At 27.9% G+C, this 16,692-nt stretch overlaps 1 protein-coding gene across 2 annotated transcripts in view; it reads right to left on the reverse strand.

Moving 5' to 3' along the window:
• LOC129958692 (relaxin receptor 1-like) overlaps positions 1-15,402 on the reverse strand; it is a 154,064-nt gene extending 138,662 nt beyond the window's left edge. For both annotated transcript variants that reach the window (XM_056071339.1, XM_056071338.1), the window contains exon 1: positions 15,247-15,402. In XM_056071339.1, coding sequence (XP_055927314.1) covers positions 15,247-15,364 — 118 coding nt within the window. In that variant the 5' untranslated portion in view covers positions 15,365-15,402. The remainder of the gene's footprint in view (positions 1-15,246) is intronic.
• Between the last annotated feature and the right edge of the window lie 1,290 nt (positions 15,403-16,692).

Here is a 16,692-nt window from a genome sequence, read left to right on the forward strand (position 1 = left end):
AGGGGTTGTGCAAGCGAATGAGTGATGCGTGAGTGGCAAAGTCGTACTCTTGGCCCTGGTTGGCGCTGCTATACAAAATAAGAGACGTTCCCCCTCAGGCTTAAATCGCTGTCTTCGTAACAGCGGGCTTGTCAGTGGCAAGTGCCATAAGAAACAAACAAACAACTTATTTCATAAAATTTGTGAAAAAGAAAAGAGAATAAGCATTCAGATTTTTATGAATATAATGCTAAAAGAAGGATTGTCGTGAGACAAAGTTTCTCATGTTTCAGTTCAACAATCCAAAACTATTAAAAGCATGAACTGTGAATTCGAAGAAGATGTTTTAAATCTGCATCATATAATAAACTGTACTCTTTTATTAAAAGATTTTTCATGCCACTGGTGTATTTATTTTATATTATAATTTTAAAAATGTATTATATAAACATGATACAAGAATTTGTATTATATAAGGCACTACATTTAATGAATTACATGACATAAAATGCATTAGAGATACATTGCTTTTCTCTTTTCATCAAATTTACGTAAATCCTTATAAATTAATATCAGTAATGCAAGGAAAATATTTAGGCGCATAATTTTGTATTAAAACTAATTATATGAATTAAAAATTACTTAGTTAGTGTTACTTTATTCTAAAATTTCGTTTCCTCATCCAAAAATTTAGTAATTAAATCATTTTATGGATGAGTTATTAAATTATTAAAAATTAAATATAACAACGCAAAAGTGTTAATGTTTCAAATACAATCCACTTTACAGTGTAGTATCATATCAGTCATACTAAATTTTTCATAAGTTATGATTTAAGAAGGAATTATTTAGATTTTCTATATTGGGCTTGATCCTCAATGACAGAATAAGATGGTGTTTTCTTGCCAGTTATTAAATTTTCTGCATAATTGAAGCTTTCTTATCTCCAGTATATTTCGTGATGTTATTGGCATTGTGTCTGTATGAAACAAATTTCCATCCCTATGAAGGATTTCCGGTATTATTATGCAAGCTCTCAGGTTGATTGTCTGCGAACTGAATCTGGAACACGCCGGCATAATCACGTTTTATGGTGGAGCGAACAGCGAGGAAAACATTTTCCTAATTTTGTGTCTTCCTCCCCTCCTTGGTGATTTGAGAGGAACAGTGTGATGAGAGGTGAACTTATTTCTCACATGCTCAGAAGCTCTGCTGGTGTTCATATTTCCCCAAAAGAAATTGGGAGAGGGAAATGTTTCTTTATACTTTTCGCAAACCTTTTCATTACAGTTGTATGAGAATCTTTCAACATTTTCTATTGATTCTGAGACCCCGAGAATAATTACTCTTTCTACCAAATTCAATTTGTTTGGGAAACTTGAACATGGTTGGAATATTACGTGCTTGCATGTATTTTAATCAGATACATCTATTGGCAAACATGCGGAATATCTATATAAACCACAATGGTTTTGGGTTTCACCAATTTACTATTACTTTATTATCATTTTGAAAGTCTTCTATTTAGCATTACTGACTTATTCAGGGTATACAGACCCCAATCATGGGAAGCTCCAAATTGTATTTCCGACATTCATTTTTTTTTGTTTGATTTGAAGAAATCTACTGCCGAAAAGTGCATCAGACACTTTTAGAAACTTATGGCGATGCTGATCCGTCATATCCCAATTGTTGGTTTTGGAAAAATAATTTAAGAGTGGTGATTTCGATGTCAATGACAAAGAACGGTCTGGAGGACCAAAAAAATTCGAAGGCAGTCAATTATTGGACGAAAATGGAAAAAAGTTATAGAAAATTATAGAAAATATTTTGATTGATTTATATTATACCAATTTTTCGCAATGAATGTCTTTTTAATGTGAAAAAATGATCAAAATACACGCAAGCAACTAATAAAAACAATTGGGACATAAACATAATCTTTAAATCTCAACCAATAATTTATTTCAATTATTGCAGGTCTCACAACGAACGGTACCTCAAACAAATTTTAATTAAATACTTGAAAATTAGTACTTATGAACGTTGTCTGCTTTATTTTAATAAAAAAAAAATTATTATTACTCATCATTTGCATAATTTTCATAAGCTTTTTATAGTTTCCACAAATCTGTTCAATACAGTTGCATGATAATCTTACAACACTTTCTATTGATTCTGAGACCCTTAGAACAATTCTAATTCTTTCTAATTTGTTTGGGGGACTTGAGCACAGTTGGAATAAAAACAATTCAGAAATAAGTGTGATCTTCGAGCAATAATCTATTTCAATTATCGCAAGTCTCAAAACAAAAGGTATCTCCAACAAATCTTAAATTAAATACTTGAAAATTAATACTTATAATCATTGTCTGCTATTATTTTAATAAAAAAAATTAGTATTGCCCATCATTTGCATAATTCATAAACTTAAGAAATTGCTTAACCTTAAAATTAAATTTTACTTTGAGAAAAAATTTATTTTTAGATTTAATTTATATTTAATAAAATTCAATATTGTATAAATTAATTAATTATAAATTTATTGCGTGCTAAGTGTTTTCAGTAACTGTATCTATGTCATTACATTTGAATTATAAGTGGCCAAACAAACGAAACAGAACGATGTCAGCTTTCCTCTGATACCATTTCCTGCCATTGTCCTCATTTGAAGTGGATGAGCATTTTGTCAAACCAACTAACAGTTGATGAAAACTAAGGAAAACGTCACATTCACTATTCATATTGTGAGGACAGAGCAATTCTTTATTCTTTAAAAATATTGTTAAACAAAATCCGATTTCTCATTATGGGATTGATTTTATACCGTTTTTAGGAAATTTACACCACAAAATCAAACTTAATGCATGTGAGGTACATAGGAATAATGTAACACTGTAGCTGTGCTATTTAATTTGCATGTTTAATATTATTCTAGGATATTATAACAAAAAATTAAAATTCGTTATATAAATAATAAACACATTTTCATTTAATTGTGATATTTTAATGCTCAAGTCATTATCTGTCTTACAACAAACTGTCTTCAAATTAGTTAATATGGGAAACGGAGTATAGCTACTGTAATACATGATCAATCATGCAAAAATTGTCATTTGTCATAACATATTTTTTGATTCCTCATCACTGGATAAATCTTTTCTAAAAGAAAAAAACAGTAAACACCTAGTTAACTGAGATGCAACTTATTAATAAGAATCAAAGAGACCTTTGAAAAATCTATATACTGTACTTGTTTCAATAATTATTCAAAATTTTATAGTTAAATATTGAATTCATTTCATAGACGATAGGCAAAAGCATAGATGCTCGTAATGTTAACAAAAAAAATCTATTGCTGCCTAAAAGGAACACAGTTTCCTATTTTTTACATATTTCATAACAAACAATATGTCGATTTAATACCAAATGTTCTGAAAGAAGACCCTTTGCGTGAGAACGTCTCATATTTCTTCGTGATTTGATAAATAAAGAAGCTTCCGATTATCCAATGCCTGGTAACCATTACTATTGAAGATTCTGTAAAGGTGACGGGTTCAAAATAAAATTGTGTTCATTTTTCATAACAATATCGTTCTTGTAGACATAAAGTTGTTTATTTGACACTACATGTAATTTATCTAAAGTATTATTTTATTTTGTTTCTCTTCCATTGCACAGGTTGAAAAATGACCCCTCCCCCCAAAAATCCCTCTGTAATACAAACGATCTTTATGTTTAATTAAAATCAAGAGATTGAACAATCTTTTATCTTTTTATAATTCACTTTCGGTGAAAAGAGTGATAAATGTCATTTTAAATAAGTATAAAACAGTTCTATGAAAAGAAATGATATTAAACATTCATATAACCATAACAAAGCAAATACATTTTTGCATTCGTATGATGCATTCGTGTGATGCATTCGTTGAAGTTCATTAGTAAAATCAGGCATTACTCAAAGAAATAAAACTGAACACTGGATTTTTAAGATCTGTCTTCAATATACAGCAAGCAAATGAAATCACTGTTTTCAAAAGTCAACGATTCTGAAGTTTTCTCATTCCTCAATGTAAATATTTCTGAAATCCATATTCTCGATAAATATTATATACGTGAAGATTGATTTTCGGAGCTTTATTAAAATATTCATATATTCTTCATATCGATGAATATTCGTAGTATATGAGAAATGCACTTAAATATAAACAAAGAGGGTTTATATCATCTTTATCATTTTTTTAAATACCAGATAATATAAATGATGATTTTTTTTTCTGCAATGGTATTAATTTAGGAATTTTTCAACACTTGTTTTAATTCAGGAATGTTTTATATGGAAAAAGAGCTCTACAATAAAAACGGATAAGTTTATGTTTTTAAAACCAGCAGATCACGTAAGTAGATTTTACAACAGTAGCCAAGTTTAAAATAAATTACAGTGATTTCTTGAAAACAACTTGTAAGATACTACTACTAATATACATTCCCATTCAGGAAAATGAGTTAGTACTTTTTTGGATAGAAAACAGCATTAACATACTTAATCATATTTTTTGGCTTAATTAGTAATATTTTTTTGCCTTGGCATATAATTGGTTCTTTGATAAAAAAATAATTTAATATATTTGTTTCAATAAATATACCTTTATATTTCCGTATTTACAGAACAATTCATAGTACAATATGCAGCATGGATAATGAATGGATATATAATATACATACACAATATATAAAAATATTAGTGTACAATATTATACCATATGGAAATATGAATATAAATTTATATTTCCATACATTATATTCACCCATATATCAAAAGTCAAAGCCAGGAAATCATAAATATATATGAAAATTTATATTATTTAAATATTTCGCGTCACATTTTGCAATGCTGAAAATGCATTCATTTCACATATTAATAATATGAAATATTATTAATAAGTAACATGTATTATGTAATATCATTTATATCATTATATGTTATTATTATATGTAATATGTATTAAATGCGTGATAATAAACATTAAATCTTAAATAACACTGCCTATAGGGTTATCAGTATTTTTAATGCTTGAAATTATTCTTTGTTCTAATCTTTAAACTATTTCTTACAACCGAAATTAAAACATTCATCTCCGATTATAAGTTTGATTAGATTAATACCGATAAATTATCGAACAGTAATTTAAATAATAAGAAATAAAAATATTTAATTATAAAAATATTTATTAATTATACCATAACTCAACCCCAAAACTTGTTAGAGTCAAAAATATTAACAATTCAATTTCAGGTTTACGTCTTATATCAAATTGACCTTAAAATCAGCTTTCATTAATTTTTCAGAGTTGGTCAGACTTCTATAATCTCAGTAAGTTATGGTCTGAAATTGTTCATTGTTAAATAATTCAACAACTGTTCAAAGGTCAGAATAAAATTTTTTCCCCATTCTAATCCTCCAATGGGCATTTCTATTGCATTAGGTTAAAGAAAAGCACAAGAATTCACATTATATTCCGTACATGTACACTTATAATGTGCATTTTCTTACACATCATTTGTAGATATTTTTGTTGATAATTTTATGGCTTATTTTTATTGTGATGGTAAATGCTGATAAGATGCTTCAAAACTCTTACCATCATCTCAGTAAGATGGCAGCGATGAGGGATTGAAACTTGCATATTTGAGCTTACAAACGACAATTTGTAGAAAAGTTTTAATGCAATTTTAGTTAATACGTAGGCTGCATTCTATTCGGACTGCGTCATATTAGGAATGTTTTAAAAATTATGCTAATTTATATCCTGTGACGCTGCAAAGAAGTGGAAAAAGATGTATTATTGATGTTGCTTTAAACGATAATTTGATGGTTTGTAAATTGGACACAGTAATTTATAACGAAACCTAAACAAGATAAAATTTCATGATGTCCTTTTTGAAATTTTTCGAACATTTCTCTTGATAATTTATGGAGATCAAACAATTTCAATAAAAAATGAAATAAATTTTCAGAATTTCAAGTTCGCGAGAATATTGGTTTCAAACAATGTTATTTTCATCAGTAGTACTAAAAAAAACATAGCTGAGAAATCATATGCTGTCGCTTAAATATTAAATAAATTAACAGAATTGTGTCAAGATCATTAAAAAGTATTCTGGAGTGTCATTTTATAATTTTTAAAAAGTTTTTGAAATATATTTGGTATTCACTTTACACATGTATAATAAAGTGTATTTTTATATTTTGCCAAGTTAATCATCTAAGAAGGGCTTTATTATCAATGAAATAATTTCATTTTTTCTTATACAGTAACATTTGATGAAAAGATGCCACTTTATGGAAAAAACAAAATGCTGTTATGGAAATTTTCTAGGGATCATGGAAGTCATAAATATTCATAGTATAATCGTAACTCTTCCCGTATGAGTGAAAGTAGAAAATTACCATTTAAACAAATCACCACAAAACAAAAAATATCACTTATTATAAGACAATAATATTCAACCACTTATCCCCTACAAAGGATATTTATAATTTTGAGACAGAATTCTAAATGCCGATTCATTTTGCAGACATCTTCATATGAAATCAAATCTTCATCGCAAATAATTCAATGTCTATAGTAGCATTAAAGATTATTCTGCAAAATTCTTACAAGTCATACTATATTATATTCTTTTCCGTAATTAATATTTCTGAATTATGGAATTATGGTTGTCTTTCTTCTAAATTTAGATCTTATAGCATTAAAGCCGATAACTTATATCACATGCATTATATAGATAATCTTCGAGGCGTTGAAAAGAATTATCTACATCAAGCAAATACAGGAAGAAAGAAATTACTCCCCGAACATTTTTTACCATTAAATGAATGGAATAAAATTAAATTACAACTCTGTTATGCAATTAAATATATATGGATGATTCAGTTTAAAATATATATTTGAATTTTTTAAAATATATATTTACGATCGATTTGGATTGCTCAGATGAAACTATGCATTGTTAAAAGAATAGAAATCAATTAAATCTTATGTTTGTGTTCATATAGAGTGTTGCAAATATTAAGACTAAATTTGAAGTGAATGAAATGGTCTAATACTTTTGCATGTTCTAAAATAAATTCAACTTGGAATGTCACAGTATTTATTTGCCAATAGCAAGGTCTGTTGGCAGTACTGAAAGTTTTGGTAACAGGAAGAACTAATGGAATTGATAAATATCATCCAAAGAAAATTTAGAATATTTATTATTGTATTCCATGCTTATTTCACAAAAACATAATAATTCAGAGAACGAACTAAAATCTCATCAAATATGCTTAGCCATTAGCTGTATTCTCCAAATTAAAGTCGTATATGAAATAGATTTCTGAGATCTAGACAGGTAAAAAGAAAAAAAAAAACTTTTTTTATTTAAAATTTACCATTAATTTGTGTTTAAATATTTTGAAGCGGGAGCAACTCACGAAAATAGAAGTGTTTTATTGAATATAAACAGATTTTTTACTGCTAATTCCTTCTTGAAATTACTAAAAGACAGGATAATAAAAAGAACTGAATCACAAAACATTTTACAAAACCAGGATGGAAGTTCAATGTAAAATTGCATTCTAGTTTTATTTACACGAAAACAGATGAACATTGTTCAAAGATGAAACACATTAAAGATTTAAAAACATTCGATGCAACATTAATTTCAGAAATTATTTGAAGCAGAAATGAAAACGAAAGAAGCTATTCGCGAATATTTATTTCGGCTTCAATTATTCTATATTTTAAAACACATTTCTGGGTGCCAGTGATAACTGATGTTTACAGCTTTTCCCCGCTATTGTCACTGGCGTTCAAAATTTAAATATTTGTATATTGATGTATTTTCTCGAACAGTAGGTACTGAATTAATAATTGCAGACAAAAATAATTAATCAATTCTTTAATTTCAAAAACGCTAGCATACACTTACATGCGTGAGAAGCATTTTGAGAAATGGTCTTTAAAAGCATGCGTGACAATTTCAATTTTGCGTTCACTCGCATAACTTGATTAAATCCGTTTTTTTTTCCTTTATTTTTTTAATGTCTAGGAAAATTCATAAGCAGATAATTAACCCCTTCGCTGCCCTGATTCAAGCATATGATTCGGATTTTCTATCTAATTATATATACAAAAAGAGCGAGTCAAATGGCTTCAGTGACAGTCAATGTTTTAAAATGAATAAATGAGCGTTTGAATTATAGTAAAATATTGCATATTGCAAAAATTTGAATATCTCTCCTCAACTTGTTCAACTTAAAAGACAGTTTACAGAGACTGGATTTGAAGAAATATATCCTATACAAAATTTTTCAGCTGGTATGACAATCAATATTTTCCAGCTACAAAAGGTATAAAAGGAATACAACAGTTTCTTAGTTCTCTCTTGATCTTCGAGTGCCCATTGGAAGCTGAGTTTCAAGGGTTATTGTTTCCAGGAGATCACATGAGGGAAGTTATTGACTTACATCCTGCTCAATTCTCCGCTCAGGGGGATCCGTCTAGTGAGGTACAGAAAACATTAGCTTTGGACCATACTATTCACTGATGAGTCCTTTTAGCCTCCAATTGCACTTTGATGCGTTATTCATCAGGAATAAAAAAGAGACCGACTGCTTGTCCACCAAAATTGCGATTTGGTGACATTTTTTAGTTATATTAACATCCTGTTTTCAATCTAAACGAGGGCTATTTTGAGACTAATTTCGTAATTTTGAACCGTGCTCCGATGACAAAAATGACACCTGAGTCGGTATCTCTTCTCTAAACTTCAGCCCCATTAAAAAGATGAACTTACATCAATCCCATAAACTGTGGATTTGTGGTTCGAACTCTTGACGCTGGACAACGATACCAAGAATCTGACACATAGTCACTGGGGACTAAGGTTACCGTACTAACGAAATTATGAGTGCACGGGCATTATGATGGAAGAATATACAGGTATTCATCCGTTAGGAGAGGCTCTGTGATTGCTGTGTGCTGCTCGGGAAATTCCTTGGAGCTCTGTGATCACATTTATAAGCTATCGTTGACACTTATTACATTTTTGTAGTCGACAGCACTCGCCCATGCAGAACTTATTTGGTTGATAAATTTTCAGAAATAGAGGATAATCGCCAATTAGATCTCCAGAATTAAAGCTTATTCAGCATGTTTGGAGCCTTTAGGAGAGAAGTTGCAACTTGGTTCCTCTCTTCAAAAATCATATTAGAGATATTGTGTAAGAAAAACCGTTTGCTGCAAGGATTCATGGATTATCCAAGTTACAACAGAGAACCATCTGCCCATTAAACCATTTTTTTTTAATATTTTCAATTTTGTTTCAAACCTTTAAGATAATTTATGATGAATCTTCTTTGCGATCATCACCATCAATCATAGCCGTTGTAAGATTATTATTATTATTTTTTTTTTGTATAAAACAGCGTATACAATATGAATTTTTCAAAAATTTCTTCCAATACTTCTGGAGAAGTTCAACCAAAAGTGACGATTCTCTTGATTTTGGATACCAATGTACACATAAAAATAATTTTGATCATAATTGTAGAATATATATATTCAGAAAAGTATTTTGAAACTAAAAGAATAAAGCATGGAAAATTAAACTTCACATAAAAATAAATGAAATTTGATCTAAAATATATACCTCAGAAAACAAAACCTTTTACCCAAGATGATTAACAATGCGTTGAAATATCATTTTGAAAATTTTATGTTTGAGATATCTTGAGGATTATAAAAATATTTTATATAAAATTCTGATTATGACTTTAATTTTTATTATTTTTCATTGTCACAATTTGAATCTCATTCTATTTTAGAAAAATTATTTTTAATAAATGCATTTATTTTCGATTATGGCGAGAAAAATTAGCATAAGGAAAAACAGGTGAAAATATCTGTGTTTATAATTACGAGTGATTTAATAATATTCACTAAGGCACATTCTAAGGAATCGCATATGAATCACACCATAACATCTGTTTGCATTTCCTCAGGAAAATGTGTCTAATACAAAAAACTGATTTTATATGATGTTTTCATATTCAAGCATTAATAAAAGCACCTGAATGAATCATTTGAATGAAAAAAATGTGGAAAAATACATTGGCATAAATATAGCACAAAATTTAACATAATATGAAAAAATATTTTATCGCGAAAAATGTTTGAAGTCAGCGTACCTTTAATCAATTCGTCTCAGTTACTGAGGACCAGTTAATACTTCCATGATTTCTGTAACTTTTACAATAATGCCAATTTTAAAACAATTATGCAAACAATATAATAGTAAAGAAATATCGGTTTTAAAGTAGGAAATACAAATATTAAATATATTATGAAAAATTTCAAATGAAAGTATTTTTCTGGTTTATTGACTGCTTACGGAGAGTACGTTTTCCTGAAAGTTAAAAATTTTCATGTCATGTCATACATAAATTCTACACAACTATGGCATGAAAAATATAATAATTTTGATAGATATCTGGAGATTATAGATAAATAAACAGAAATTAAAAATGAGACAGTAATAAGGAAAACAATGATTAAAATTGAAAATATTAGACACACACACACATATACAAATATTGTAATCGTTAAGCAATTCTATTTTCGATTAATGTCTTTGTTTTAGAGCCATGAGTTCGTAAATAGCATTTCAAAGTATGAATGGCTGTCTTCGTATATGTGAACTTAATAATACAAAAGCAGAAAGGGAAAAAAGAACGAAATTTCGTTTCTATACTAAATTTCATCATATACTAAATCAGTAATTCTATGTCGAAATTTGAGTCAACTTTGTCTATGTATGCCTGCCTCTTCGTGTGGATATGAAAATGATAACTCAAAAATGCAACTTTGTGCAAAAATTATGCACTTGCTTAAAAATTTTAATCAAATCTAACTACGTTAAGAAATATTGCCCTGAAATGTATGATGGAATTTTTTCTCTAGACGATGAATCTAAAAACAGAACGTCTATAATACGGATTTGAATGAAAAAGTCGACAGTAGAATACTTCCAATTATTTATCCAATAAGTAAATGAGAATTTTAAGATAATTTTTTGAGTAATTCAGCATTCACTGCTCTTATGATAAGATATAATTATCATAGCTTACCCCTTAGGAAGTTGTATCTCCAACTTATACGAATTTTCAATTTCATATTTTCTCATCAAACTAATCAGTTCGTAATAAATTATCGTAAATGAAAAGAGAGTTGTTTCATATTTACTTGCTATGTAAATAGCTTTTATATGCAGCATATGTTATAATAGAATTTCTTTAATTCGTTGTTTTATCTCTATCCTTGCTTGTATGATGTAAAAGGTATTCAATATTGCGTCGCTTACTTTGAATTTTTTTATACACCATTTTGAACTCAGATTAATCTTTCCGCGCAATAGTTAACAGAAAGATAAATAAATTATACTAGATGAAAATGACTGGAAATATCTGAGAGCAGATTCTGTTTTTGATGATTTCTGGGTTGCGATATTCATTTAATTGCATCTAAAATGAAATACACTGAAAATACACTGAAGATTTAATTGAAGATACTTTGTTACCTAGTGAACACAAAGACGGGAAATGTTGAAAAGTAATTCAATCATTTCCTGTTACATAAAAAGAAGCAAATAAACACATTAAGAAATTCTTTGTAGATCGGAATTATACTGGAGGGAAATCTCTAAGGATGTAAATTCAATTCATAGTATTTAATTAAAATATAACATCAGACGCCATAAAAATCAAAAGCAATAGAATTGTTTTTGAAATAAAATTAAAATTTCAGCTCTTTCTTGCAAAAACTCTGCTAGAAAGGAATAAAAGTGATCAGGATTGTTGCAATAAAGAAAATAATATTTAATTTCTACTTCATGTAATTAATTGATCTAAAATATCGCAATATATAAGGGAATGAGCGCAAGCTTTATTTTTCTATGACAAGCATTGAAGAATAAAGAAATATATATACATATATAAAATTAAACAAAAGGAGATAAATGAAATAAAGCTACTTCCTTTGTCTTTAAATGCTGCAGAATTATTTGAAAAAAGCAAATTTGAAATTATTTATAAATTATTATTACCTAACATTAAGAATGGTATCATTATGAAATTTTACTCAAATATTAATAACTGCTATTATTTTATCCGGGTAAAACTACTGAAACTAATGAAAAAATACATGATACATCATTTTGGTTTCGTCACGTAAACGATGTTTTATATAGGTTTCATTATAATATTATCAAGCATTAATAAGATACTTCTTAAATTATCATAGAAATGAAAGATATTTTAATCAAAAATATCTTTTGAACTGTCAGATTTTGAAATACGGTGAAACCGCTGTAACACGTCTCTGGTTAGCACGTCTCCCGTATAAATCCTTTTTCTTACATTAATTCTTAATAATTTCTTTTTATTTCAATATTAAAAATACCTTTATAAAGACGCCTGAATTCAATATTGCGTTCCCCTATCCTGAACTTTCAATAAATCGATCAAATCTTTGTGAGTTCAAATAAAAATGGTCGTATTATTATTTTTTTTTTCAATATAAAAGAACTAGGGAATCCCAAAGGGACAGAGATTTCTTGAGAGAATTTGATAATTTTACGAATTATCATTTGAATTTAACTACATCGAAAGTGTGCAATACTGTAGATTTAATTGAAGATATTATATCTGTTGAAAGTGAAGACAATGGAAATGATGGAGAAAGCAAAAAATTTTCTATCTCTTTAGAAAATTCATTAAAAAGCACCGAAAAATTATTCTCATTTCATCATATAAATGGCGAAAAACTTTTAAGGATAATTCATTTAACAATGATTAAATTGAAATCGCAATCAGCGTCCAATACCAAGATAATTTTTTTCAAAACAAAATAAAAATTTTAGCGTTTATTCGCAAATTTCCCCAACAAGAAAGAAAATAATTAAGTTACAATCTTTAGTTTAAGTTAAGTTAGAATCCTTTTAGAATCTTTTTTAATAAATTTATCTAAAAAGAGAAATTATTTATATATATGGTTACTCCAGAAGAATTATTATAGTTATTGCAATTGAAGCTCTGTAACTATACTTAAATATATCAAAATAATCCTTAACTTTTAGAATGTAATTAACAGAATTATAAATCCTTAAATTATTTAAAATATTTTAAATGATCAACTTTATTTGAATAGTTGGAAGCATTATAATATACTAAATTATTCTACAATCTTATTATAAAGCAAGCTTGTACCTTTATCTTATACAACTAAAGTGAGTAGTTTATCGCATTTAAGATTTGATAACACGTCGTTTTCGTTAATACATCGTTTTGAAGCGAACTCTTGAAGGATCACTCCGAAACTAGAACTAAGAGTTCTTTACAATTCCTACATTTAAACAACAATTCCAAAATAAAAATTTAAAAAAAACGTTTCAAATTCTGAAAAGGAATTAGAAAAGTAATGTGAATCACAATAAAATATGAAAACTTTTATTAGAATCGGAAAACATAAGCATTTTAAGGCACTAAATGATAATTTTTGTTGCGGTTTTTAGAGTTCAACTGATTTTTGAGTCAAACACTGGGTTTTTGGATATTCATCCCTCCATATAATTTTGATTCAACAAGTGTTTAGTTTGGAAGAAAATTCTTGTTCTCTTGTTTCGCTATGAAAGCATCGTAACTCAGTTTCAGTGCCATTTGCATTGTTAAATCAGTAATTTCTTCATTTGCAAGAAAAGATAGAATAGGAAAGCTTTAAAGTCCTTTTATAGTCTTATGACTCTTAATTAATCATTTTTATTTTCAACTTGTTATATTTAATTTGGATTTTGAAAGTATGTTTGTTTAAATTCTTAATATATTTTTTGATATACAATGCTGTATTAACAAGACTACCAATATGTTTGTCCAGTAAGGCGTGTTAATGTCTTGAATGAATACGTTTTCTTTCCTTTTTTTCTTCTTTTACAAATAAGAAATATTTTTGATTGGAGAAGCTATTCGTCTAACGAATCACAAGTTGGACTTCTCCGTTAAAGGTAAGTAATTAATTTATATTCTTATTTAGGTTACTTGTATTTTAAATAAGTGGAGCAAAGAGATCGACTTAATTAATTAGAGAAGCTATCATTTATTTCATTTTACTACCTCACAAAAATGTGTGAATGAATATAATTTTTATCACACAGTGCATAACCTTTGCTAACACACATGTGTTTCAGATGCAACAAATATTTCATTATGTTCTCTTCTTATACTATTTTTGCCGTCATTTTATTTCTAACGCTAATTTCTTCGGACAGTTTGGAATTGCATTAAGTAAAATAGTAACTGTTTACTTGCAAAATGTAAATGAAGAGAATTTTTCTTTATTAAGCAAAAACACAGTTTTATAATTTCACAAAACACATGAAACACCAAATTCCGATTTCTTGTCAATTTAAAATTAAAAACTATTTTGATTGAAATAACAAACAACAAAATGAATAGACACACATCTTCAAATCTTAAATTTAGCATAAATTGATGTAGCAATTACTCATTTCAGCATTTATATATTATATACATTGGAAATATAGGTATTATTCTAACATCAAATAAGTCATGCAATTTCGGATTTATGACAAAATCGATAATCCCATTGCTGTACATAAATAAATAAATTATGAAAATTAAATTCTATAATTGATTCATACTTTTAATTTAAAAACCGAATTAAGCATTTTTAATTTTAAAAAATAACAAGAAATCTTTTATTCTTTTCAAGTAAAAATTCAAAAGTCTATAGAAAGTTTAGCAATTTAGAAGATGTTAATAAATGCTTCGATCCACATATAAAACGCATGGTTTCATGCAATAAATCCATATCAAAACGAATAAAAAAATACTTTAGTTTTTTTAAAAAAAATTTCTTTATATATAAAAACATTAATTTTTGAAAGGAGAGTTAAAGAGAAAATACATTTTTGTAGAAATGAAACAAAAATATAAAATTCATAAATATTTCCTAAAAAAGTGATTTGACATATTTTTGGAACTTAAAAAATTTGCAGTCGAAAAATGTAATTATGCTTTTTAATTAGTAAAAACATTCTTTTATTTTATTTTCAAATTTAATCAAATAATTATTTTTAAAAAAATCAAGAGTTAAAAAACTCATTTTCATGAAAATGCCTTATTTTAGTTAAAACAAAGAAAAAACTCACCGTTTATGACAGGTTCGACATCCACAGTAGGAACAGCTGACAAGATTGTAGCTGTTACTTCGGCTTCAAATATTATACAAAAAAACAAAATTATTAATTGAATTGTAATCACCCGCATAACGGGCAAAGCCAGGAACCCACGTCCATTGTCAGCCATACGACTCAAGCCGAGTAAGTGAGCGCGAAGTGGATTTGAGTCAACTTTTCTTACCCGCGGAAGCGATTTCACGCCAAATGCAGCCAATTGAGGCGTGTTTCGCGGATGTATTTGCATGCGCTCTCTGTTTGTGTGTCAAATGCAGTTGACACCTGCAAGGTAACGGAGTATACAGATGCTTTCAAAAAATAGCAAGATAGTCTAAATAATTACGCTTGTCACAATATAAGCATAATGATGAAATAAAAAGAAATGGCAGATGGAAAAATACAATCACAAAATAAAAATCTTCCGAATTCTGGACAATGATAAATAAGATTTTCGTTTTTAGGTTTTGTTTCAGACTATGGCTGTTGTACTTTGATTCTATTGTTCTGTTTCATTCCAAAAATTATGATAGAATAATTTCAGACAATTTTTGGACTTTTTCTTTTAAGTGGATCCTTGCTTTTTAAACAAATTGTGAATATATATATTCAAAAGTCTTGTATGTAAAAACACTCTCAAGTTTTTAGATAATGCACAAATGTTTGTCGTTGTTTATAAAGACATCAAAAAATTGTTTCCGTTCAAAAAATTCTTATTCGCAAATTTTTCGCTGCTGAGAACGTTTAAGTTATATAATAAAATTTTAAAAGCATAAAATTAGTTCCCAAAATACTTTTAAAAACATAGATTAAAGGATTGTCTTAAAAACTGAAATAGAAATAAAATTTTGCTTTATAGCTCAAATAGCAAAATAAAAATATTTTAATGGCTAAAATTGATTATTTTATTGAAGTGAAATTGATAATTTTTTATGCGAAATAAATCTAATTTTGTGCCTTTAAATATGCTTTGCTGCTTCTGAAATCAACTAAAGGAAGGCAAAATAATCAGAAGACAGAATGAATGTATTTTCATCTAGTAAGTAGATATTTTTCATATAAAAAATTGAAAAGAATAATGAGAAATTAATAAATAGCTATACAAAAGGAAATAAAGATCCTGATACTTTAAATATTGATAAATTGTGCTCAAGACAAACGAAATATTAATGCTTTTATCGCTGAGTTTTCTTCGTATAACTTATACTCATGTAAACTAAACATAAAATGCATTTATGCCTCTACCCTATTAGGACACAGAAATTGGTCATCATTGCACGAAAATGTTATGGAATTTCATATACGGGTATTCACAGAACTTTCGGCACGAATTATAATATACTTGGCGGAAAACATCTGCAAGCGGTAAAGGACACAACAATTACCCTGATAGAGAAGAATCTAGAAATCGGTGACTTGGCG

Source organism: Argiope bruennichi, chromosome X1 (assembly GCF_947563725.1).
Source record: "Argiope bruennichi chromosome X1, qqArgBrue1.1, whole genome shotgun sequence".
Taxonomy (NCBI): domain Eukaryota; kingdom Metazoa; phylum Arthropoda; class Arachnida; order Araneae; family Araneidae; genus Argiope; species Argiope bruennichi.